Genomic DNA, 27,987 nt, shown 5'->3' on the forward strand with positions numbered 1-27,987 from the left:
TATTGTTTCTCATGAATTCTTCCAATTAAACACATTTACAGCAGACAGTTCACTTTCCTGTTCACATAAAATGGTTATTCACATATTTAGAGCAATTGTCGTCTCTAACTTCAAGCACCGCGCCACATTTTGTGTGTCAGCTGATGTGCATGATGTCATAAGATTTGTTGTTGCTCATCTTGTCAATGGTAGACGTCCTGTGGCAATAGACTGAGCTTAGTGTCATTCTGATCCTGAGTGGTATTCTCAATGAAAGGTCCTTTTTGACATTTGAGTTTTAAATTGAGAATGTTGTGCACTTAAGCAACAAATGACATCACTGCAGACGTGGCCAATACTGTGACATGTCTGTTTCATTTCCCGGAACTTGGACTGGAACTGAGACTCCAGGAGAAATCAGACCTGATGAAAGAGGTCATAACAGATTTGTGATTAGAATATGCCATAAAGAAGCAAGCAGAGAAAATATGTTTTTTATGATTTATCACGCGGGTTGGACCCAATGTTAGTCACTTCGTATCTCCTGCTCCTGCTCTGGCCCGCCCAACTTTAAGTTCTTAACACTGGTATGCCAAATGGACATGGTGTCATGTCTGGGAAGATCTGGTTTTGGTTGAGGGTCCCGATTGGTCCTGAGTGGGTTCCAGCCCTTCCGCGGGTTGACCAATCCGGGCCCTCAGCCACTTGTGCCTGGCCCCAGGTGTGGCTAGTTACCCAATTAGTGTGGGTGTATTTAGTTCCCGGGTGGCGATCAGTCGGGTGGGATCATTGCCGCTTGTCACGGTCAACCCCGGAGTTCTGTCTGTCATTTTGATTTTGTAGCTTTTCAGTTTGTTGTTTAGTTAGCATTAACCAGTACACTGGTTAGTGTTTTCTGTAAAATAAAGCACGGCAGTTTCGCCCGCACTCCTGCTGTGGTTCTCCTGACTCCCTGCATTTTGGGTCCTCCACTTCACATGCCGACAGGCACCACGCCGCTCCGTGACCACACCGTAACACATGGAAATCAGGATTCGCTGGCTTTCGCGCCAAGGTGCAGATGCAAAATGTGTTGAAAGCTTAAACCAAATTATTTCTGTGTCACTCATTTCTCATTTTTTTATGTATTTTAGTTTTTTGGGGGTTGTGAGACAATCCTCTGTGGAAAACGTACATTGATGGTTTATTGGCGTTTTGTGAAGATCTTTTTGAGTGACTAAAAAAATAAAAAGTTTTTTTTTTTTTTAATCTCTCCACATACATTTTAAGTCATCAATTATATGTGGATTTTCACAATCCATTTCAAAAGATTTTTCTTTTCAAGGGGAGACTGAGACTATTTTTTACCAAATGTAAATGAAGTCAATTCATAGCACTACACCTGTTGATGTAGCAGAGGAGGTCAAGGGCTGGTTGTTCATATGCTGTTGCATATGTGGAGGAGTGTACGTCTCGTAGCTTCTTCCGTTTACCGGTGCAGCTGAGCTGGCGGGCAGCATACATGAGTAAGACGGCTGGCAAGATGCCTGAAAGTATAAATCAATATAAAACTCGTGAAATCAGAAACAGATACCCATAACCAACCCCCTCCCACAAAAAAATAACCAAAACACACACACAGAAGCCTTGATACTGTGAAGGTTATTTCCTAAATGCAGCAAGTAAAACATGCAGGATTCAAAGTGAGATGTCCAGTGTGTTGGAAATATGTTTTACAAAAGTAACAAATTCACATTACTTAATCATTTCTTTCAATCAGTAATGTAAGCCCTTACAAATGAAACAGCAACCTTTTGTTCCCACAAGGAAATAATTAGGATATATAGAGATATTCGGGTATATGCGCATACATGAAACCAAAGAGGTTTATATGTGCACACTTTATACCGTATGCTGCATATATTTAGCATGTATGTACATATATGATTACATATTATGCGTATACTGTATATGCCACATACAGGCCAAATTGAGGCGTGTACATTTGCATATACAGGACATGTAGGTATCCTGTATTGCATCTTCATATTCACATGTAAACCATATATGTATGCACATACAAGATATACTGTATATCATTTATATTTCCTTTATAGGATCTGGTCATTTTATAGCCCATACTGTATATCTCACTTTGGTAATTGGCAAACATAATGCCTATCTCATCATAGTGTTTATTATCAAGGCAAGAACATGTAAGTTAATAATGATAATGATAATGATAATGATAATAATTCCCTTAAAGAACAAACAACAAATTTCCACATGTTATGGGAAATATCCATAACATGCCAGTTTGACGTGTTCATACATAAGTTATTTTTATAATTTCCCCCCCCCTGTAAGGGACTGTAGACAAATATGTACCGGTAGTTATTTAACATTACTTCTCTACAAGTAGTGTTAAATAACTACGCTGGTGTCAGGCTCAATCTTGGTTTCAGGAGACCAAAAAATTGCATTTTTATTAAATCATTAACATTGCATGGGCAAAAAGAGCAAGACCTTTTCAACACTTTAGATTAGTCAACACACGTGAGAACTGGCTGTACTGTATGTGAAGAAAAGTGACATTTTCCAAATGTTTACATCGCAGGTTTCAACCTGACATCAGCAGAAAAGTAATGTAATGTAATGTTGACTGCAAATGATGTCTCGCTAAGTGGTGCAGAAATGATTGGTACAAGTTTCTTACATAATTGGTGTTTTGCAAGTAGTATTGTATAGAGTATCATAAAAAAAAATCTTACTTGCATAGGCATGCTGGCAGCCATACTGAAGTGCGGCATGGACGGTATGCTGTAGCTGCAGGACAGAACTGAGTCGGACCTCCCCAACATCGATCCTGATACGAAGGACACTAAAAAAAACACAATAACTGGGTTTAGAAAAAGGGCATCAGTAAAATTGTGCCTAAACTTCTAGTAAAAGTAATTATTTAGTAAAACATATCAATCTTTTCTGCCCTGCAATAAATTGAACCAGTCCATGATGTGAAGGAAAGGAAGAGAGGAACAAGATGGTTAAATGAATGATAAAATGGAGTAAACAAAACAAGGAAACTACATATGGTTTGTCTTTGTTTGTACTACCTGGTGTAGCAGGTTTGGGTAAAGATTGGTAAACACTGGTGTTAAAACTGCTGCTGATGGGAACTTGGTTGGAGGAGTTGGACACCTGACGACGTTGATGTCTCAACTTTTCTTCTCTTCGCCACTTTGCTCTTCTGTTGGAAAACCAAACCTATAAATATCACAAAATATGAAACTTTTTTTAGTCCAATGTCAAGAGAATTTGTCCCCCCAAGAAAAAGAGGTCCAAATACAATGTAACTCGTAACCCTATAAAGCCTGAACCAGAGTATTTATTGGTTATTTTGACCAAACTTAAATAAAAAAATACAAAAAAAAATGAAAACAATGAACTTCCATGTATGACTTTTGATTTGTTTCATATTTGATACACCTGGTCACAATGCTTTGAATTGGTACATTTATAACTGTCAAAAATATAATATCAAACAAGCATATTAGTATTTCCAAAAATCTGAAAGAACATTTCGCACTATTAATATAAATAGGTGTCTCTCCTTTCTCAATTGGGGCGATCTTGCAAGGTCGTTGGAAAAGCCATCAGGTGGGTGATACTGCCCTCTAATGGATTATCCGTGTAATGCATGATCATATACGTCAGGGTCTTATTAGGAAAAAAAAATGATACTCATGAAATAGAGGGCTCAAAATGTATTGTATTTAATATGATACATTTCCTTAGATTTTTTTCACAATATTCTGTTATCCAATCTAATGATAAATGGAAATGTGGAAGTGCCAATGTTCAGTAAACAGTTTTGATAGTAAGTACTGAGTACGTTCAAATGTATTTGCGAGTACGTTCAAACGTATTTGAATACCTGTATCCGTGCCTCGGGTAGGTCGATCTTGTTGGCAAGACGTTCTCGGGCAAACACATCTGGATAGTGAGTTCGCTCAAATTCTGCAACAAACACATTTTGCATTATTCTCTATTTATTATTATGTTGATGGATTTTTAATGGTAAAAAAAAGGGGATTGCCACTCAGGGTCAGGTTATTTATTTTTTTCCTTTTCTTTTTACATGTTTCTGTATTCATAAATATACCAGTTTGTCAAAACTCCTGAACCAAAATTATATTCTTGTTAAAATTAATGCTAAAGTAGAATTCTAACGGTACACAAATTTTCACATTTCCGGTTTTATAACAACAATAACAAAAAGGAAAGCTTTATTAGGTCAAATTATAGTTCTTCACTTGCAGTTGTGATCAGATTTTTTTTTTCTTATTGAATGGTTAAATGTTAGTCCCAGTGCAGCTGTGGCTACATATGTGTGAATGTGAATGTGTGAGTGTATGAATGTGAAGCGTCTTTGAGTGTCCAGAAAAGTACCAGATTATTCTGATGCATTATGATGATGATGATGATTGTTGTTGTTGTTTATGTTGATTACAATCTCTGATTTATCAGAAAAGTATAAAGGGCAGGCTCAACATAAAAGTGTGATTTTTTTCTTCTTTCCTCTATCCCTAATGTAAACATATGTAGCAAGTACTGTAATTAAAAATGAAAGAGATTGCAGTAAAAAAAATTCTTGTTTTTATTTGTAAGGCAGAGTTGATTTAAATATTCTACATTTGCCATTTCTGAAAAGCTGTGATATCAACAATCAATCGAAATTGGGCCTCAAGACCACTAGGTATGTGGTCCTATTTGCTGGGTGAGGGAAATGTCTTTTTCCTGTGCAAACTGTCAATCTACAGGGCTCTGAAGGTATCTACACAAAAATTTGGTCATTCACATATTTGACATATTGTATCTATTTCCAATTTCAACGAGGCTTTTATTGATATTTTACTATGACAGAGTGCACATGTTAAGCTTCACAACAACAAATGAACTGCGGCAATAAGAACTACTGCATAAAAATAGAAGCATACCTTTTTCAAGTGCTTCTATCTGGTCTTGGCTGAAGGATGTTCTGTTTCTTTGCAGTTTCCTCTTCAGCTGAAGCCTCATTTGAGTCTCCTCTGAATCTTCACTGTTGGAACTTGCTGATATTGTGTTTTCCGCTCCTTCTGCTTGCAAACACATATTTTCTGCAAACAGGAGTATTGGTTGTTTTAAATTTCTCACTAGTATTATGCTGCATAATATGGACATGTTACTTTTGTAGTCTTTAAAAAAAAAAATATATATATATATATTTCATGCCCATGAAAAATAATCATATGGCTCTTGACGTTGATGAACAGCAACTCTCACAAATGACTAAACTCCTCATCGTGTCTACTGGACGATGAGTACCGCAAACTAATTTCAGCCGGATTCTTATGCTGCCATGTTTTTTTTTTTACTTAAGGACTCCCAACACCCCCCCCCTCCCCCCCCAATCCCCTTACCATCATTTTGCATAAGAAAAATAATAAGAATTCCGAGTCACCATTCCAAAAAGTATTTGACGTCAGTGGCTCCACTGTATTTGGTTTAATTACTAAAACAAAAGTCAGAGAAATTTTTGATATTTACATTATTTTCGATACAAATATTATTCAAGAGCGTTAGGAATAAGAGCAGTTCAGTAGATCACCAACATGTAATTTCTAAACAGATTGGAGCTTGACTCCAGCTCCCTGTGGAACCCATGTTATTTGTGGTCGGAGCCTAATTATTCATTATTCCCAGCAGAGAGGGGATGCAAAAGAGAATAAAGCCATTGCTCAGTGTCACAGTCAGTCAGGCAGAAACAGACACAAATGGCGCAAGACACCACCTATTTTCTCCCCGATACACACACATATGCACACAATAGCACAGACATTCTATAGACTGATGACGATCCCACTGTTCAAATCCCAAAGTGCTGCTGGAAGAGGAGGAGCAGCAGGTTACGAGACTGCTCCCACAGCAATTTGGCCAGCAAAGCGGCTCAGACAATTCAAGCTCCAACATGTCTTTTTAGTGTGTGTGTGTGTGTGCACGCGAGCACGCGAGCACGCGTGCACGCACACACACACACATTTTTTTTTATCAGACTAATCACATCTTAAATTACTTTGAATGAATTAAAAAGGCTTTTTTTATCAAAAATGTTTGCCCACCAAATTTGAAGAGCACCTGCTGTGTTCATTCTTTCAACATTTGTTTTCTTTTCTCTTTAGACATTCTTTCAACATTTAATGTTATGATGATGTCTTCAACATCTTTTGATCCACTGCACACTTTCATCCTCCTCTTTTTCTAATAAGTTAATGACTATCATAATTTAAAATGAAAAAAAGACCCTGATAGTTTGACATGAACAAATATTCTGAATGTCATATATAAACATTTATTAAATGCTCTACTTTAATGCATGTACAAACCCAATTCCCAAAAAGTTGGGATACTACAAATTGTGAATAAAAACTGAATGCAATTAAGTGGAAGTGCCAAAATGTAATATTTTATTCAGAATAGAACATAGAGAACAGGTCAAAAGGGAAAACTATGTTGATTTTAAATTCTACAGTGTCAACAAATCAAGACAAGGCCATTTTCACCACTGTGAGGCATCCCCTCTTCTTATTACAACATGCTGCAAATGTCTGGGGATCGAGGAGACAAGTTTCTCAAGTTTAGAAATAGGAATGCTGTCCCATTCTTGTCTAACACGCGTCTCTCTAACTGTACAACTGTCTTGGGCTTTCTTTGTTGCACCTTCCCCTTTATGATGCGCCAAATGTGCTCTAGAAGTGAAAGAAGTGGACTGCAGGCTGGCCATTTCAATACCCGGATCCTTTTCCTACGCAGCCATAATGTTGTAATTGGTGCTGCATGTGGTCTGGCATTATCGTGTTGAGAAAAGTAAGATCTTCTCTGAAAGTGATGATGCCTGGATGGGAGCATATGTTGTTCTGGAATCTGAACATACCTTCTTGCATTGACGATGCCTTTCCAGATGTGGAAGCTGCCCATGCCACACGCACTCATGCAACCCTATGATAACAACTTGGGTTGTCCTTGTTCTCTTTAGTCAGTATGATATAGCGCCCCAGTTTTCCACAAAGAACTTCGAATTGTGACTCGTCTGACCACAAAACAGGTTTCCCCTTTGGCACACTCCATTTGAAATAAGCCGTGGCCCAGAGAAACGCCTGCGCTTCTTGGTCTGCTTTAGAAATGGCTTCTTCTTTGTACTGTAGAGTTTCATCTGGCAACGGCGGCTGGCACGGGGGATTGTGTTCACCCACAATGTTTTCTGGAAGTATTGCTGAGCCTTTTCTGTGATTTCCCTTACAGTAAGTACTCCTGTTTGCGATGCAGTGCCGTTTAAGGGCCCGAAGATCATGGGCATCCAGTAGGATTTTTCGGCCTTGACCCTTACACACAGAGATTGTTCCAGATTCTCTGAATCTTTGGATGATGTTGTAGATAATGAATACTTCAACCTGTTTGCAATTTTTCACTGGTAAACACCTTTCTGATATTTCTCCACTATCTTTCTGCGCAACATTGGAGGAATTAGTGATTCCATCTTTGCTTCTGAAAGACACTGCCACTCCGAGAAGCTCTTTTTATACTCCAACCAAGTTGTCAATGGGCCTCATTAGTGGTAACTGGTCTTCCAGCTGTTTTTTTTTTTGCAAGTGCAATTGACTTTTCCAGCCTCTTATTGCTACCTGTCCCAACTTTTTTTTTGATTTGTTGGCACCATGAAATTTACAATCAACATATTTTTGCCTTAAAATTATACATGTTCTCAGTTTAAACTTTTGACCTGTCATCTATGTCCTATTCTGAACAAAATATTAATCTGCGTTAATGCATGATTAATGCAATCTTTTTTGTGATTAATCAATGAGTTAACACTTTAACATTGACATCACTATAATCGCTGTCCTGTGAACACTTATGTCCATTTTTGTCATTTTTTGCATTTTTACGTTTATGGGAAGAAACTCAATGCAGCAGACATCCCAAAAACGTAAAAATAAATAATAAAAAAAGACAAAAACAGAGATAAGTGTTTTTCACAGGACAGCGACAATATGGTATTGGTGTCAGTGACTACTCAAGAGTTGTGTACTCGTACTGGTATCGGTCTGCAAAAAAAGTGTTTACCGTATGTTCTTGCTGTGCACAAATCGATGTTGAGAATGCCAAATATAAATGAATCATAGCATATTGCCATGTGTATTAGTCACAGGAATTATTAAATGGCAACACGTGTGACCTGTATGTACATATGCTTTTAATGCTTGTCCTCAATATTTTTTCTCCAGACTCTCTATATAGCATGTCAATGATATACTAGTCTTCTTTACACTTTGAGTCACTGGGGTGGTAATTAGTATCACTGCAAGCTTCTACGAAGTAAGAGTCAGTATCTTACCTGTGATTGTGAGTGTTGACCCAGGGTACCACCCAGTGCGCCCACCCCAGGTAGCTTGTCCATTGAGCATCTTTAGCTTTTCAAACACCCCCTCATTAATGACTTGCTGTTTGTCACTGGTCAGGTTCCTGAGTACTCGATTTATTGAAGAAACCTGATGAAAATGACAAAATGCTTATAATAATAATAATAATAATAATAATAATAATAATAATAATGCCCACAGTTTTGCTTCACATTTTTGACATACCAAGATTAACAAACAAGAGCTGAGGCATCAACGCTGCAATTATCATTATACTATATCACTATAATGTTGCATGAGTTAAAAAATATATAAATAACATATGTATCTGTACAATATTTATACCGTTATTATATACAAGTGTAGCACTATGTAATGACCGGCCCTAGTCTAATCCACAACATGGGTCAGTTCTAGGTATTATAATGCAAAAGTGTGCTAAAAGGTAAATAAGTATAATTTATTTTAAAATCTCACACAGATGACTCACAGTGTGCCTTATATGGTACAGTTAAAAATCCAGTGCCACTGCAATGCCTGCCTAATGCAGCTTTGACTTGAATAAAAAGTAAGACACTTTGAGGCAAATTTTATATCTGTTGTAAATGTACAATAATAAAAAAAAATCTAGGTTTTCATACGCTTGTTAACAAAAGTGGGAAAAATGTTAAACTAATAGAAATAGTTCAAATTAATTTTTGACGGCTATCAATGGCAGTGAATGAGTTAATATGATAAATATTTAGATCAATATTCCAGTTTGAAAGCCATGCCTGTCATCAAGAATGTGGAAAAATCCAATCTCACACTTGGTATATTGTCGCTTGTGCAGGCTTCCTCTGCCAACAGCCTGTCTCTGATCTCCCAGGCAAAGATGGACGGACACTCTCTCTTGTACAGAGCAATTTTGCCGACAACTTCTGGGGTGGCCACCCTGGGTTTACTTCCTCCAATCGCTCGAGGACGAATAGAACCTGTCTCGTAATACCGGCCCAAAATCTTACTCACGCAGCCATTCGATACCTGGATAAGATACAAATATAACACAATTTTATGTGGACACTAGAGTAATGTGACAGTATGACAAACAAAATGTTGTATTTGTTTATTTGAGTGCAACTTGTTTAACAAAATGTTTCAGGAAATTGCACATTATACATGAACAGGATGGTTCCAACTTTCTACCTGCAAAATTCGGGATATGTCACATGGTCGAGCTCCGCTGTGGGCCAGCTCCACTATCTTCTGCCTGGTGGAATCAGGCAAAGGTCTCCCATTCACAAACACACCTCCAAGCTGGTTTACTCCACTGTGACCTACACTCACAAAAAACAAAAGCAAAAAAACTTGTCAAATGAAAATGACTTTAGAGAGCTGGTTTGCCACAACTGACCACGCAAATGCAAGGCATGCATGTAGCTTAGAGCGGATAAAGCTTAGTCCATTGTTTCACATTTTTGTTGCTTTTAATTATCCAACAGCCTTTCACAAAATGAGAGATAATTTACATAAACGCTGTATCGTTTTTTCATGATACAGTATGGTAAATGGACAAATGTCTCTGAATGGATTCATCAGACGTTGGTCTTCACTTCTCAGTTCCTCCTAAGTTTTAATTATTCATCATCCAAAAATATGTATACAGTGGCTCCTGCCATAGAAAAAAAAATTTATGTTTTTTTTTTTAATTTTTTTAAACCTGAAATGAGGTTAACCCAAGGGTTGCCGAACCATGTATATTCAAAAATTTAAATAAATAAATACAATTCTCTTTTTTCTTTTACCTGAAATTAGGTGAATCCAATTGGTTGCCAATTCACATATATGCAGGGGTCCACTGTAGAATATAATAATAATAAAATAAAATAAAAAGTACATACAGTAAACGCCAAACTTCATCCAGCGATTAAAATTGACCAGATGTTTGGGAAACACATGAAATTCCCGTTGGTGTCTGGTTGTCTCTTTCACTATCCATCTCTGCCATTTATGAAGCGGTATAACGCTGCACATTGCAGTCTCCTCCCCTCCAGCGTCCAACTGCTTTCCCTGTCCAATCTTGGATGCATTATGAGTAGAATCAAGGCTGCTTGACTATCATTGCCTCCAGTGGGAGTTTCGTAACAGGCCGCTGACCGTGCAAGCAGGCCAGGGTTGCAAGATACTGTGTCAAATATTCCCCACAATGTAAACTATTTACTTCACTGTAAAATTGGGAGATTAGCATCTGAAATTCAGAGTCACCTGTGTGAATCGGGAAAGTTGGCAATTATGGTTTAACTCATTCACTCCCAGCCATTTTCACTGAAGTAACCCCCTTCGCTCCTTTTACTGGATTTTGACTGATTTTGCAAGGCCCACAGAATATTGTGTTCTATTGCTATAAAAACATGAAACCTACCAAAAGAAAGATTAGAGTCTCTTTTTTTCACCAGGAAAAAAAAGTATATTTCTATCTGCTTCCGTTTTGCAGCAATTGGCATTAGAATGTAGCTAAGTGTCATCATTATTCACAAATCTGTTTACAACTGTGGGGAAAACAGCTTTTTGCAACATGGCCCTGGTTGTTCTCTTACACTTTGCTGCCATTTGCTGGCCGTTTTTGTAATAACTACAATTGCTTCAACCGTTCTCTTCAGTTCAGAGGCTGCATCAAAGCCTTCTGTATGCTCTTGCATGAAAAACACACATACAAAGAACGTATAAATGCGTTTTTGGGACACTGGCAATTTGAAAAAAAGTTTTAAACAGAACGTATTTATCAGTTTCTACAATGATTCCAAAGGTCCGATGTATTCTTTTTTCATATTTATGAATGTACTATGACAACATTCACCACACTTGCGCAGAGCTCAGAATCTGTCTGCATGCACATCCATCACATTCGCCAAAATCACGTTAAGACTCCCTGCGCTAATACTTAGACATGGTAGGGACCAGAGGTGTGTAGAGTACCCAAAAATTGTACTCAAGTAAGGGCAGTGTTACTTCAAAATAATATTACTCAAATAAAAAGTAAATCACTCAAGTACAAATAAAAAAAAGTATTCGCTGAAAAAAATACTCAAGTACTGAGTAACTGCTTGAACATAAAGTCTGATTTATTTAAAAAGAAAATGTCATCAGATAGACAAAAACCTCAAATTTGGTGCACATTCTGGCATCTTAAAATGATAAAATAAAATAAAAATAAAATTACTTTTTGCGCTCTACACGTTAGCCCAAGAATGCACAATCCCTTCACAAATTGGGGCATTACTCCCAGTCTAATCACCATAGGTGGCAGTTTCTTAACCCTATAAAGCCAAACGTATCATATTAAATACAAGACATTTTTAGCCCTCTATTTCATGAATATAATATATTTTCCCCCCATTAAAGCCCTGATGTATATGATCTGACACATGCATTGCACGGATAATCCATTAGAGGGCAGTATCACCCAGCTGATGGCTTTTCCAGCAAACTTACAAGATCCCAATTGAGAAAGGAGAGACAACCTATACTTATTAATAGTGTGAAATGTTCTTTCAGATTTTTGGAAATACTAATATGTTTGATATGTCTGTTATTATATTTTTGACAGTTATACTTGTACCAATTTAAAGCATTGTGACCGGATGTATCAAATATGACACAAATCAAAAGTCATATATATAAATTGATTTTCTAAATAAAAAAATGGTTTGTTTGTTCAAAAGGACCAATAGATACTTGATTTACAAATAATCTGAATGTTCTCTCATATATATATTGACTCTTTCATTTATATATTGACTCTCATCATGCCTGCCAGTCCTCAACCAGGGCCGCGGAAATGCTCCCATACAGTCAGTCAAGCGGAACGCTTACGTGAAAATATGGTCAATCTAATGTATGAATAGGGCGGCGGGTAACGACTCTAGTGTAGCCCAATGTAGCGGGGGAAGAGTAGCGTTTGTTCTTCACACATCTACTCAAGTAAAAGTAAAAAGTATTGGGTGGTAAAACTACTCTTAGAAGTACTTTTTTTCCCAAAAAGTTACTCAAGTAAATGTAACGGAGTAAATGTAACTCGTTCCTACCCACCTCTGCATATTATTCTCTCTCTCTCTCTCTCTCTCTCTCTCTCTCTCTCTCTCTCTCTCTCTCTCTCTCTCTCTCTCTCTCTCTCTCTCTCTCTCTCTCTCTCTCTCTCTCTCTCTCTCTCTCTCTCTCTCTCTCTCTTTCTTTCTCTCTCACTAAAACATTTGTGGTATACACTCTATTTTGTGTGAGGAAGATGAGGATCCAAAAGCAGGGAATCAGAGAGGCGAGGCAGGTGTGCTCTCAAATAGCATAATTTAATTTAAAGAAAATGAAAAGCAAACAAGGGTACTGGTATAATAAAAAATAAAAATGTCCAAAACAAGATACATAGTACAATTTAAAACAGAGAATAAAATTACAATGGGACCGACGGGACAAAGAACCGACAAGTAGTGAAAGCACGCAGGGAACTAGAAAAAAGAAACTGACAAGACAACAAGAGACACCTGAACAAGACATAATTGGCTGAGGGAGCAGATTGGATGGCACAAGGGACCGACTGGGTTGACAAACACAAGTGAATACAATAACCTCACGAGAGACACATAAACAACATGACAAAACTAAAACTACCCAAAACCAAATGAACAGAAACCCAGATCATGAGACACATGTGGGGCTTAATTAGGTAAGAATCGCTTGACCTAAGAAAGCTCGTTCTAGTTTTGAATAAAGGTGACCAAAATGGGTATTTACGGTATTGCTGATATTTAATAATATCTTTTCATGAGACAACACTGAAGAAACAACTCTTTGACACAATAAAAAGTAGTCAGTGTACAGATCATAGAACAGTCTAAATGTATTCTTCCATCAAAATCACTCAAAATAAAGCCATTAATATCTTAACACCTGGCAACAAAAGTGAGTACGCCCTTAAAGCCCCGCTAATTAACTTTTGAACCTTTAATTCAGAATTTTATAATTCTGCTGATTAAGCATTGACTTAGTTAAATGAAACCTTTGCCATGCCCTGAGGGGGTCTGTATCATGTTTACCGACCGGCACTAAACAACTTTGAGGCGGATGGTGGCAACACTGCCACACACAAAAAAACACTACAAACATACAAGACTGCTTTATGGCATACGTCACGTGCCCCTATCCCGATTCGTTCTAAAGACGGAAGTCAAGTTGAACGTCTATGATTACTGTTACCATGGAGAAGCTGTAAAACAAACCAAGAAACGAAGATTTTTGCCTGAGGAGACAACATTTATAGTAATAATAATAATAATAATAATAATAATAAAAAGGGAGCCTGCCTGGATAAAAGCGCAGTACAGGATTAATATTGACCCTGCTTTCACTCGCTGACGTGAGGTCAAAGACGAGGGGGGATTTCCAACCGACGCTGCCTTTGCGGAGCTCAGCTCTTTTTAGTAGGTAGCTTACTATGCTCAAATCAAAATGATGATGCTAATGTTAGCTATTGGAAAATTGTGTGGTAGCAATAAATAGCCATCAGCTTGATACTTCGCCCTTCCATACTGACCTGACCAGCCACGCAACACTCAAAAGCTCTGTGCTTTCTTGTTTACGAGTGCTTGTGAATGCATCGCGGGAATTGGGAGGGAGGGGAAGCGCAGCCGTTTGTGTGTTCACAATAAAGAAGGTAAGATCCTAACCAATGTCTGCTGTTAGCATACTTGAATGCTGTATAAAGAAAAATAGAAAATGGCCACTAGAAACAAAGTAACCAATCCAACTGCGGGCGCCTGGGATATCCAGATTTCACGACAATATGCGCTGGTCCTTATGGGAAATGTGGTTTTCATTCAAGGAAAAACAATACTGCTTTTGTCCATATGGTGCTGCCATAATCAACGAAAACTGGAAGTTGCTTTGTGCTGCTTTAAAAGTGAAAATGCCCAAAATGTCAATAGTTTGTTTGGCCACCATTATTTTCCAGCACTGCCTTAAAAGGAACCCTGACTGTAATGACAAGTTTTCTCTATATTATTTCTTTGGTTGTTACTAACATAACTATGAGATTAATTTTTCAATTTTTTTTTCCAGTTTAATACATTTCGTAGAAACTTTATTTGGATGTACACCGCCATTGTTACTTACTTAGCTTTTCAACTTCCCTCATTAGTGTAATACAGAGAAGACTCAAATGAAAATGAACACATGCCAGACTACTAGTTTTTCCATTTCAGGCCGATTTTATCCTCCCAATCTGGACTTTCAAGCTCCAAAATGGAGGACACACAGACATTAATCATGTGATCGAGAACTATCAATTATATTAAACCTTTCAGGAATTTTTTATGTTTTATTTCTCTGCCTGCTTTTGAATCTCTTTCTCTGGAACTGCTTTTAAATGTTGTACTTTTAATTACAGTATGTGAAGCACATTGAGTTATGTTGTGCATTTGGGTGCATCAAATTTGAATGGGAATTTTTAATGTGAAAATGTGAATTTGGCTGGCATTGCATTTTGTTCCAATTATCAAAAAATGACTAACAAAATTTTGAGGAAATGTATTGAAATTTAGGCGTGCCACCAAGCACACAAACTTTTGCGAATTAATTTAAAAAAATATATATTTTTAGTGTAATTGTCCAAAGTTCACTGGGAAATGTTGAATACAGTACCGTTTTTAACAGTAGTATATTCTCTTGGGTCATCAAAGTTCATTTAGTTTGTTTACCCTTAGATAGAACTTGGACATTTCTCAGAAATCAACCTTAAAAACTCTCCATTCATTCGTCCTGTAGACATAATGAATGGAGGTCAATGGGGCATGCCTGTGTGAACTGATTTTTTGAAGTAGAGATGGAAATTAGACACATATGAAGTTGAATTGATTTTATTGTTAACACACAAGGAGCAATATTGACACACGTAGAGCAACAATCTATATTTAGTGGCTAACTAATAGAAATATAAAAGGGTATATTAACTAAACCCTAAACTTAATTGCTCAGTCAGTGACAGAGTCCCCTCCACGTTACCATTGCATCATCCACTCACCTACTGGATATGTCTCCCTAAGAGTTTAGTTTAGTTTATTTGGTCATACCAATAAAATATTTATTATTTGACTGTCCTTTTACCCGGGTAGCTTCCATTTTTATTTTTTGTCTCCTCAGACAAAACTTTTTAAAAAGTTGTTTTGCAGCTTCTGCCAGGAAAACAGTAATTGTGCGTCGACATTCAAATTGACTTCTGTCTTTATAACGAATGGGCAAAGGGGGAAATGACGTATGCCATAAAGTAGTCAGCACATTTGTAGTATTTTTTGTGTGGCAGTGTTCCTACCATCCTTCTTAAAGTTGCTTAGTGCCAGTAAAAATGATACAAACACCTCCAGGCCATGGCAGAGGTACCATTCAACTAGTTTTAAGTCCATGTTTCATCAGAAGAGTTATGAAAATATTTGATTATAGTTGAAAAGTTCCTTAGAACTACTTTGATATCAAACAGTATTGATTTTTTTTCTTTTTTTAAGAGCTCAGTATTGTTCATTCGGTAATGTCATCATCATTGCTCTTTTCTTTTTTTGTCTTTTTTAAAAGAAAAATAATTTTGTATGTGGGTGAGAATGTGTATGTGCGTGCGTGCGTGTGAGTGTGTGCGTATTCGTTAGTTCACCAAAAACCTATTAAAAAAATCCCATACCGTTCACCTAAACCGAACACCGCCGTCAGGAGACCCGAGGAAGGACCAAAGAAAAGAAAGGAAAGTAAAATCCAGCACCAACCAGACACCACCCACCGGGCCACCAACCAGAGTTCTTCACCAACCCCAGAAACATCTCAATTCCAACAAATCAGGGAGACCTCAAGAGACCAAAGGAGAGACTGAGGAAAGGAAGGAAGGACAGACGAAGCAGAGTGAGATCCACAGACACCAGCCTCCACCGATTCAATGACCTGAGGAGGAAGCAGATTGTGTCTGAGTTTTTTTTTTTTTTTTTTTTTTTTTTTTTTTTTTTTTTTTTTTTTTTTATAAGAGCTCAGTATTGTTCATTCGGAAATGTCATCATCATTGCTCTTTTTTTTTTTTTTTTTTTTTTTTTTTTTTTTTTTTTTTTTAAATATATATATATATACATATATACATACATACATACATACTTTTTTTTTTTTTTTTTTGTGTGTGTGTGTGGGTGAGTATGTGTGTGTGCGTGCGTGCGTGCGTGTGTTTGTTAGCTCACCAGAAAACCTATTAGAAAAAAAAAAAATCTTATACCGTTCACCTAAATCGAACACCAGGAGACCCGAGGGGACCGAAGAAAACCAAGGAAGGTGAAATCCAGCACCGACCAGACACCCCCCACCAGAACTCCTCCCCAGCCCAAGAAACATCCAGACCCCAACAAATCCAAAAAACATAAAGTCAGGGAGGCCTCAAGAGACCAACGGAGAGACCGAGAAAAGGAAGGAAGGACAGACGAAGCCGCGTGAGATCCGAGACACCAGCCTCCACCGATTCAATAACCTGAGGAGGAAACAGATTGTGTCTGAGTTTCGGTAGATGCTGGTGTGGTGGATCTGGCATGCATGAAAATCTCCACCAAAGAGGGGAGCCGTCGACCCCCGCCGGAACAGAGCAAGCGCAACACCTCAGGGCCCCCCAGGCCGCGGCAGCGCCAAAGGACGACCCCCGGGCCCCACCAGGGCCACCGGCCGGAGAGCAAACCCAGGAGCAGGAGCGCCCCCCGCCCCAACACGGCCCGCGCCCCCGGCCCAACGCAGCAGGACGGGGCACTGCAGGCCCACCAGGCACCCCACCGGCCCCCAACCCCCGCCCCCCCACCACCCCCCGCCCCCCATCCACTCCCCGCCACCCACCCCAACCCAGCCCCAGCCGCCCCCATGCCCCCAATCCCCCAGACACCCCCCACCCCCAGCACCCCCCCACCCCGCAACCCCCACCACCGCCCCCCCCCCCCAACAAAGCCGCCCCCCCCCCGACCCCACCCCGACCAACCGGCAGCCCCCCAACCCCCGACCCCCAGCCCCCGGGGACCACCCGCACCCAGGCACCGGCGCCGAAGAGGGGCCGGACAGCGGAGCGGAGAGGGCAGCCGCGCCCACCCCACCCCCCGCCGTGTGGAAGGACGGAACACCGGGGGCAGAAGGGGGAGATGGGGGCACCGGAGGGCGGCCGACACCCCCGAACCCCAGGCCCAGCGGGGGAAGGCCCCGGTCGTCACCCCCAGCGTTCTTTGTGAAAATTAACCCCTGTTACTGAGTCCGCCAGCTCGCGGACTGGCGAACTCTACCCCTAAACCGTGAATGTGACCCCACCCAGTGTATATACAAGTGTGTGTGTGTGGTGCATTAAAATTAGGAGCAGGTGAACCGGAGCCGATGGAAATGATATTCCCACGCTCCGATCCACCCGCCACCCAAGCATGTTGCTGAGTGTATGTGGTGCATTAAAAAAAATAGATAGGGCGGGGGGGGGGGGGGGGGGGGGGGTGGCGACACGGACAGGGGACCGCAGCACTGCTCTATACTGCGGCCCCCAACCGATGGCACCCCCACAGGCCCCCAAGCCCCCCCCCCACCCACAAGTTGTGTGGTGTATTAAAATTGGAGGGGAGTTGTAGGGTGAAGACGGTGTTTCCACCCTACCCCACCCCCCAAAGTGTGTTATGTGCCCTATATGTCTATAAAAGTGTATTGTGCAAACCTAGTGTAGTGAGTTAAGAGGTGTGACCAGCCATTGTGTCTGAGTTTTGATAGATGCTGGTGTGGTGGATCTGGCATGCATGAAAATCTCCACCAAAGAGGGGAGCCGTCGACCCCTGCCAGGACAGAGCAAGCGCAACACCTCAGGGCCCCCCAGGCCGCGGCAGCGCCAAAGGACGACCCCCGCCAAGGCCACCGGCCGGAGAGCAAACCCAGGAGCAGGAGCGCCCCGCACCCCAACACGGCCTGCGCCCCCAACCCAACGCAGCAGGACGGGGCACTGCAGGCCCGCCAGGCACCCCGCCGGTCCACAGCCCCCGCTCCCCCCACGACCCCCCGCCCCCCATCCACCCCAAACCAGCCCCAGCCCCCGAAGACGGAGTTTCCACCCTACCCCCCCCCCCCCCCAAAGTGTGTTATGTGCCCTATATGTCTATAAAAGTGTATTGTGCAAACCTAGTGCAGTGAGTTAAGAGGAGCGACCAGCGGGGCCCTCCCCCAACCGGGCGGGGGCAGGAGGTGCACCCGCCCACCAAACCCCCACACACCCCACCGAGACCCCGGCGGGCATATGGGACCAGCCCGGCGGGGCGATAGGGCTCGCCCCCCGCATACAGGGGCCCGCACGAGGTGCCAGGAGGTCCACCGGAGCGGGGCGAGCACAACACCAAACCCAACCAACCCCTCGGCCCCCGGAGCGCCAAGACCCGGGCCACGGATGGATTCCCCGGCCCAGGGGAGGGGAAGGAAGGCGGACAGGGGAGGGGGAAGGGAGGGGGGGAAGGAGACAGTATTCATTATAAAAAAGAAAATAAAAACCTATTGGTCCAGCTTAATACGTTATGATGCAACCATTTTTAAAATTGATTTGTTAACTAACTAACCTAACTGTGGTTAGCAAACGTTTGCTAGCTTAGTTAGCTTTATGTAATGAACACAAAACACCCATACAAAGACCTTTAGCTATGAAACGTTTTTGTTTCCTTTAACAGTCAAGAATTTATCATTTAATATCCATCAGTGTTTATTATACTGTAAGAAAAACCTTCTGGTCCTTCTTAACATGTTATGATGTAAAAAATTTTTTAATAGGTTTGTCAACTAGCCTAACGTTTGCTAGTTGATGTTATGACTGTAAAAGTACAAACACACACACACACACACACACATGCACACCCCCACACAAAAATAACAGATATGATGGTAAAATGTAATAAGACTATAAATATCCAACTGAAACAATAAAGGTCACTTCAGTTTCTTGAGAAACAGTCTTTTGTTTTACCTCACACCCATTGACCACAATTTACTCATATTAAAAAAAACAAATATATGGTGGCACCCCTAAACCATCATATATTGAAAAAATATTTTGCATGTGTAATTTCTCGATATACTGGAACACTTTTGGCTCCCAGTCATATAGAAAATCAAAAAATTAGTTTTTTGATGTACCCTATTACGCATTAAATTAAGTATAAATCAGTGATTCATTTTTTTTTTTTTTTAACAATTCTAGGTACTGCCTAGGTAAACGTGCAAAAAATGTGAAAGATGTATGTTACTTATTAAGCTCTCTGTATACTACCCCACCTCAATTTGTGATCTCTCTCTTTGGGGTTTTTTGGTGCAAAAAAACTTGTGTTATACACGGGAGTACATTGTCATTTTTGGGTAATAAAGAGGAGAATCCAAAAGCAGGGAAACAGGCAGTTGCGCTCTCAAATAGCATTTAAAGAAAATGAAAAGTAAACAAAACAGGGAATAAAATTACTAGTACCAAAAAGACAGACAGGATTCACAGGAGCAAAAAATAAATACATGTGACAAGGACAATGAACCGACAAGGAGTGAAAGCATGCAGGGAACTAAATAAAAAGAAACTGACAAGACAACAAGAGACACCTGGACAAGACATAATTGGCTGAGGGAGCTGATTGGATGGCGCAAGGGACCGACTGGGTTGACAAACACAAGTGAATACAATAACCTCACGAGAGACACATAAACAACATGACAAAACTAAAACTACCCAAAACTAAATCAACAGAAACCCAGATCATGACACAGATGTGGGGCTTAATTAGGTAAGAATCGCTTGACCTAAGAAAGCTTGTTCTAGTTTTGAATATATGTGACCAAAATGGGTATTTATAGTATTTCTCAAAAGGGAGTAAACCCCTCATATTTTTGTAAATATTTAGTAATATCTTTTCATGAAATAACACTGAAGAAATTACACGTTGACACTATGAGAAGTAGTCAGTGTACAGATCAGAGAACAGCCTAAATGTATTCTTCCGTCAAAATCATTCAAAATACAGCCATTAATAGCTTAACGTCTGGCAACAAAAATGAGATACTGCCCAAGAATGGATACATTTGATGAAAAGTGCCTTCGAAAGGCCATTTTTCAGTGGTGCCAAATGACCAGTCAAGCGGTTTTGCTCTGGCGGATGGCTGCTCAGGTGTCCTAATTAAGACTGGTACAGTAATCAGCCACAGGTGGAAGGACCTGTGATGATTCTGAGCAGGTACAGCTCACACTGCATAGGCATAATTTGTTTCACTAATGGGGACCTGATTTTCACTCATCACAATACAGGTTCCCTATGTGCGACGGTGGAAACGATATGGTCCCTAAATGGGATTCATACAATTGCTCATATGTGTGAGAGAAAGGGACAGATTGAGAGAGCAAGTGAACGTTAGTTATTCGCTCCTCCCGCCAATGTTTCGGTACCAGGAATGAATTTTTCTATTAGTTACTGAGCAACAATGAATATTTTTAAACATTTAAAGAGCAGCAGGGTGAGACTCCCAGTTAGTCTTATTGAAACAAAAAATGTTTCTAAAAAAATTCATGCATGCATAATTCGTCAATTTGATTTTGCATACTATTGAATTTGTACTTTTATTTACTTTTGGATACAGTATTGTGCACTTTTACTAGCAATACAAGTCCTAACATTTCAAGAATTAAGTTGCAATATTACAAAAATGTGTAATTGTAAGAATTGAATTGCAGCTTTTTATGGAGACCTGTCATATAATAATTACTTTATTTATTTATTTATTTTTCAATGGCTTTTTGCTTGTAAAATTATGACTCCATAATTACAATAATTTGTTTTGTTTTTTGTAATTCTAGACATAATTATTGTTTTTTTAAATATACACTCTTGTTGTAAAATTATTACATAGTCGTTCTTTTCAGTGGGCCATCAGCTGTCCTTGGTACCTTATGCTGTGCTGTGCATGATGCTTCGCTACCACAACACAAACAAAATGCTGCACTTTTTTTCTTTTTTCAACAAACAGCATTTTCGCTGCCGTTTCAGAAATGGTGACAGCGTTGAATTGTACCTTGCACTATTCTCACACGTTTTGTACTGTTAAAATGTATATTTTCAATATTTTTTTAGTGACTGTATGTTCAGGGAAGGGGAAGTCAAAATGTTTGGATGAAGCTTAATGCTCTGTCTGCCACTCGACAACATTGCGCTGTGACAGGGGGCAGGTTAAGTAGGGATTTACTGTAAAATTAATCAATTGTCTATTGTCTGTTAATGGTTTAGTGGGGGAAAGCATATTGCAGATTTACGGAGCTCTTCACAGGGTATTAATATATTATACATCATCAGCCAGAACACACCCCAAACTGTACATATACACGAGCAGCTGCCTTTTCACATAACTCATGAAACCTTGAAAATTCACCCAATATGTAAGTTGTGGAATCATTCCAATCTGGAAAAACAATAGTTTATATAAATAAATCATTCATTTATGTGACATTTTTTTTCTCTTAATTTGTTTTTAAGTTCTGACCACAAATGTGTCGCTATTAAAAACATGGTTAACATTATTATATTTTAAATATTATTTTATTGTTGCTTCATATTTTTTGTGCAAGTTTGGGTCTCTCTCAACTGCGACTGAAAATTCTTGATTGACTTGTCTGAGGTGGGTCATTTCTCTCGGTCTAAGCCTTGCCTGGCTGCTTCACACACCGTGTTTACACTGTCTTCTAAGTGTGATCATCTTGCAGCACAAATCTTAATCACAGTATCATTTCCCAGAGGAGCCACCCTTTTCGCTTGCTGACATACAATTAATAGACAGACATATGGCGTCAATTTGGCTGCGCTCCCTTTGCAAAGCTGTCTATTCCCACCTCCCAACCCCCACCCCCACCAAAAACACCCACCCATTCAAAAACATAGGAGTGTGTGAGTACTCATACACCCACGTGCATGCAAAGCATGCTGCACACAGACCAAATGGCCCCCTGCCCCTGGGACCACAGCAGGTTTCACTTTGAATCAACTCAATGAAGTTGAACGGCAATATATTCATTCTCCTTAAAACATGTTTAGTAATTATTCCACTGGGAGATATCTGAAGAGCTCTTCTCACAACTACACACTAAATAAAATGTTCCCCAAAAAACAATGACAGATTATTTAAAAGAAACTCCCATTGCAATGTTTTTTTTATTGCATGAGATTAATGGCAATTTTCTGTTGTTTTAATCTCTGAAGGGGGCAGCTGGTGCCGTTAACTTGAAATAAGGTCTTCCAATAAGAATTGCATTGCTATGTATGACAGAATGAAACATGGAATACTTCAGAAAAGGACAAGAGCTGTTTCTTTTACAGTTCTGGGGTACCAGCAGTAGCACTGTGTGATGGATTACTGAAGGAATGAACATGTATAAAAGGACAGAGTGTAATGCACACACCTTCACTACAAACAGCATTGTAAAAAAAAAAAGGTGAAAAAAATTGTCAGTCAGTTCGCCAGTTAATTAGTTAATCAGTTAGTCATCATAAATGTGATAAGATGAGTATTACTCTAAAGACAAACACATTTTCTGACAAGTTGGTTGAGATCAAAGCGGAGGTTACATGTGCTAAACACACACACGCAAACACATTTTTGTGACTGGCAAAAGCGTTTGCATCTTTTAACAGAAACCAATTTGGCACCATCACAACACAAACAAGTCCTACTCATCTAGATTGTACACCAAAAGTGGGTGATTGACTGGCTGCCGAGACCATTTGACCTTTGTCAAATCACATGCCAGTTTATAATTTCCAAGATGTAATTTTTTTTAATACTCATAAAGTATCTTATTATGCCTGTAATAATAATAAAATGCCATGCAAATTAAAGTACATTGACTCCTGAAAAATCTCACAAATTGAAATTGTTGACATGTTTAAAAGCTGAATTGAGCATTTCCGATTGTTTGCTCAATGCATCCACTTCCAAAGAGTCAACGTGAGGTTTCAAATGAGAATTATTTGAATACAATGGGTTCAAATCAAGCAAATGGTATTATCAAGGAACTCACTGTTTTGCATCATGGAGGCGACTCCGATCTCCCAGCTTGTTTGACTTCTGTAATCTGTCCAAACAAATGACATATTTTATTATGTTATCATGGACAGTGTACAATTCATCTCAGGCAATCAGTCTGATGAACGATGACAAATGTGGAAACTGTCGAGCATCAAATTCTGCTCAGTGTTGATCGAATAATTGAAAGAGAAGGAAATGAAAAACATGAAAGAAGCTTTGTATTTGAAATTGTTGATTTGACAATGTTATAAGTTGTTGTCGTGTGATGACATTCATCATTATTCAAATACTACATGAAATACTAAACATTTTAATGATTAAATCCAATAAATTACATACATGGTAGCATAAATAACATTAAAGTGTGAATTATTGAAGAGTCCATTTTTCCAACTTAATTGGTGAGAAAATTATTCCTTTACTTCAAACAATGTATTAAGTGTCAGGCAGAACAATGAAATGCTCTTCATCTCGATGGTAGACAGGTGCCTAATTAACCTGTGTATCCATTTTGTGTGAAATGTTTGTTTAGTGGTGTGCCTTGAGATGCTTTTCTAATATGTGACTTGACAAAATAACAGTTGGGAAATCTGTTGTAATGGAAAGGTTCATCAAAAATACCTCAAATATTACATAAGACTATTATTAGGCATCAACTGCATTCATGTTCTCTATTTTTTTTATATATATTCTGAAAATTATTTCTAAACTATGTATAGGTTTGGTTTTTTTACTGAATGTATTTTTATTTTATTTTTTCCTGAGAGCTCAGTATTGTTCATTCTGTAATTTTACCGATTTGACATGTCATCATCATTGCTCTCTTTTTTTTCTCTTTTTTATTTTTCTTTCTTTTGTATGTGCGTGAGTAAGTGCATGTGCGAGTGTAGGAGTGTGTGTGTGCGTGTGCGTGTATGTGTGCATGCGTGTGAGTGTGTACTCATTAGTTCACCTAAAACCTATTAAAAATCCCATACCGTTCACCTAAACCGAATACTTCAGAATCCAGCCAGAGTCGTGAGGTTGTCAGGAGACAGGCATCAACTGCATTCATGTTCTCTATATATTTTTTTATATTCTGAAAATTATTTCTAAATTATGTATAGGTTTTTTTTTTTTTTTTTACTGAATCTTGATGCAGCTTTTCTTTCAGAACCAATATTTTCTATATGGCATAATAAATATACTGCAGGTAAATACGCCCACAAATGCCAAATGTAGGTCGTTGGCAGTTGAAATTGGTCCACGCGCGCGCGCACACACGCGCACGCACGCACAAAGCGTTTCCAAAGTCTATAGCAAAGCAAAATTTAACATACAAGTAATTTAATTGACAATAATAATAATAATTAATAATAATTGTAAAAAAAATTGATTAAAAAAAGCTGCGTTGTCATTTATAATGATCCTTTTTAATTTTATTGTATTTTCTTATTTTGTTTCCATGAGATCAAAGCAGCAATAGCAGAGTGCTTCTTATATGCAATAATAATAATAATAATAATAATATTAATAATAATCTGGCCAATTAAATAACTTATACGAATTCGTTTCTTAGCTCCCCTTGCAGTTATATAATGTGTCTCAATTGTTCACCACGCAAAATGTGCTGTCATAACAACACAAGGAAAACCATCAATAACTTCATGCCATCACATGTCATCCTATATTGAAACTGAGTGGTATGATGCAATGCATCCAAATCCTCAACTAAACCTCTGCGCTTGGTTTAAAAACAACTTCAAAGCTTCTCTTCTCCTCAGGCGCTTGTCATTATCCAAATGCACAATGCAGCTCCATACATGGGCAGCAGCGCGCACACACTGACAGGCCGGCTATACGCCGGGCACCTCGTCCCGGCTCCCCAGCCGCACCTTGCACCCTGCATGTGAAAGGGGACAAAGACAAGAGCCCGCGGAAAGAAGCCGCTCCGCCGCGGCTGCCTTTGTGTGTCCGCGGGATTTCGGTGTCTTCATACCTCGTTAGTTGCGGCTCGTTAAAAAACAGCAGCACAAAACCGCGGCGGGGAGCCCAGTTTGACCAGTAGAGCTGACAGAATGGACTTCTGTTCAACACACTGATGACAAATATAAACGTTTTCAGTCAGCAGCTTTGGAGCGTGGAAATGAAAGAAGGGACACAGATGCAGCTGCAGCGACTAATAATAATAATAATCATAATATGAATAATCATAATAATCATAATTTGAAGATGGAGTTAGGGCCGTGATAATTAAAAAGAAATATGGCGTTTTAGATAGACTTTTTGAGTATAGGAATAATGGTGCAAGTAGGCCCATATGTCTGCCGAAAAACTTTCTCTGTGAGTAAATGAGTAATTACATTCACGACCAGCCTATCAAACCAGAGGTTTTTTTCCAAAATGCAAAGTGGCGAGTGAGTACATTTGGAAAGGGAGCATACAATAATAGCCTATATTACATCGTCATTTGGGTAAAATCTATTTTGACCCGCTTCACATCACCACTGGCTTTGATTTCTAAAAAAAGAAAGAAAATGTCGACGTAACCTACCGAACAACGTTCATACAGCAAAATGTAGGCCTGTTTCTTTACAGAGAAGGCGGCATACGCTGCAACAAGTGCCTGTGCTTTAAACATTGTTTATGGTCATGTTTTTGTGTTTTGTTTTTTTGTTTAATAGAGTGAGTGCAAGATGAAGGTCTATAAAACGCATTGGATTTAGATTTTTAGGTCTCGGAACATACGACCGTTTTATTTTTCGGAGACTAATAGTAAATAAAAAAATATTATTATTTGAAACGCTATCGTCGCTGTACTATACAGTAGCTAAATAACTAAAATAACTATGTTTTTTTTTTTAAATACCTTTGTAACTGAAAATGATTTAAAAAAAGGAAGGCAGCAGACACAGATGTGGCATAGTCAAAGTTTATTGAATGCATGTCATTATCCTTTTGCTAATAATAATACGACACAGAAGTAAAACGTAATGGCAATCTTTAAAAAAAATATATATATATATATCTGTGTTTATGTGGCTCAGGTGGTCCCACGCGCATTCAGACGTGTTTGTACACGTGCACGGCGCGTCTTCATCAGAACACTTGGGAGCGCTTTTCTTTCCTCTCAACACACAAAAGCGCACATTTCACGCCTGCATGTTCGCATGCCGGATGATGTAAATCGCTCTGAGTAATCGATGAATGGAGGCGTCATCAGTGCTATCTTAATTACAAAATTAATTAAGTCGAACTGTTTCTACTAAATGTATTTTCAACGGGATTTTTCACAAGTTCAGATGTAGGATAGAATTCCTTCCTGCATAAATCGATTGAATTGTGGTGTCATTAACAACTTGATTAGATTATGAGTCAAGTCCAACAGTTGTATTAAAATAGTTTTTAACAATCTGAGGACGAAATTAGAAAGCATATTAAGCTGAAGTTGTAAATAAGTACGAGAAATTTGGTCTGAAACGACACCAAACTGTGACCAAACGCCCTTCCCAAGTCGGTCATAGTAAAAAAATATATATAAAAAAATCACATATAAAACAATCAAGAGTATATACAGTTAATAATTTTTGCAGTTGCAAATACAACTGTACATTACTTTGTAAAATTATTTGTTTGACTAAAAACAGGTTTATCTTAAAAGATGACACTTTTGGTTAGTTCTGACACGTTACATTGTTTTGATGGTTTCTTCTACAGATAACATATTACATTCAACTGGCACAAGATGATTAAAAAGAGATAAAAAAAAGTTGCCATCTATAAGTGAAAGTGAGTATGTTTTTGGATCAGGTCCTCCAAATCTGTAGTTGTATCTATTCAAAACAATTGTATTTATTTATTCATTTATTTATTTATAAATAATCTTCAAATTCCCTTTTAAGGAGGTTCAACATGACAACTTTCAATTCCAGTCCCTGACAAGTGCATGTTGACAAGAGATGACGAAGGAAGAAATGAGAAGCTAAAGAAAGAATGAGTGGGCCTACCTTTTTGTGGCATTCTGGGAGAAGTAAACTTTTAATTCGCTTTGTTGTGCAACAGCTCCTTCTTCTGATTCTTCCCTCCAATTAGTTTCTCCTTGACTGAAGAGACAAGTGCAGAGAAAGACAGAGTATGGAGGAAAGCGGGTGGGAGGCGGGGAGGGGTGGTTGGTAGAGTGGGAGGGTACAGGGGCTGCTGAAGGAGGAGGAGGGGGTACGGAGAGGTGAGCAATAGCTAAGAGGGGGAGGGAACATTTAAAGCAGAATAGTGGCGAGTTCATTAGTGAGTGCTTCTGTGGCTGTCACATTTTGTATACACAAGGAGGGAGGGAGAGAGCAAGAGACAGTGATTCTCTCTCTCTCTCTCTCACCCACACACACACACACACACACACACACACTGTTGCAAATGGTTCTAATGTTGTTACATAACAGTGTTCCTCTGATTCCTTGTGGCTTTGTATTAAAGTTCTTACTTCGTTTACAGTATCAGAGAGGCAGGTTGA

At 39.2% G+C, this 27,987-nt stretch overlaps 1 protein-coding gene across 1 annotated transcript; it reads right to left on the reverse strand.

The window, feature by feature from the left end:
• On the reverse strand, positions 1 to 27,761 carry pax6a (paired box 6a). Its single transcript, XM_086073458.1, has 11 exons — positions 27,488 to 27,761; positions 23,494 to 23,547; positions 9,600 to 9,730; positions 9,222 to 9,437; positions 8,390 to 8,543; positions 4,956 to 5,114; positions 3,893 to 3,975; positions 3,072 to 3,222; positions 2,730 to 2,839; positions 1,361 to 1,505; positions 1 to 402 (listed from the first exon to the last, which is right to left on the reverse strand). The coding sequence occupies exons 1-11, from the start codon at positions 27,498 to 27,500 to the stop codon at positions 317 to 319; spliced, it is 1,302 nt and encodes a 433-aa protein (XP_085929584.1). The 5' UTR covers positions 27,501 to 27,761; the 3' UTR covers positions 1 to 316.
• Positions 27,762 to 27,987: the final 226 nt, after the last annotated feature.

The sequence above is a fragment of the Leptonotus elevatus genome, chromosome 4 (assembly GCF_054856555.1).
Source record: "Leptonotus elevatus isolate MCC_2025b chromosome 4, RoL_Lele_1.0, whole genome shotgun sequence".
In the NCBI taxonomy this organism is placed as follows: domain Eukaryota; kingdom Metazoa; phylum Chordata; class Actinopteri; order Syngnathiformes; family Syngnathidae; genus Leptonotus; species Leptonotus elevatus.

Bases quoted from the DNA above. Each gene is read 5' to 3' on its own strand.
- pax6a (XM_086073458.1), bottom strand. The intron at 9,438-9,599 runs GTAGAAAGTTGG...TATCTTATCCAG, and splicing joins ACATATCCCGAATTTTGCAG to GTATCGAATGGCTGCGTGAG. The intron at 403-1,360 runs GTGTAGTGCTAT...CTCTTTCATCAG, and splicing joins CTCCTCTGCTACATCAACAG to GTCTGATTTCTCCTGGAGTC.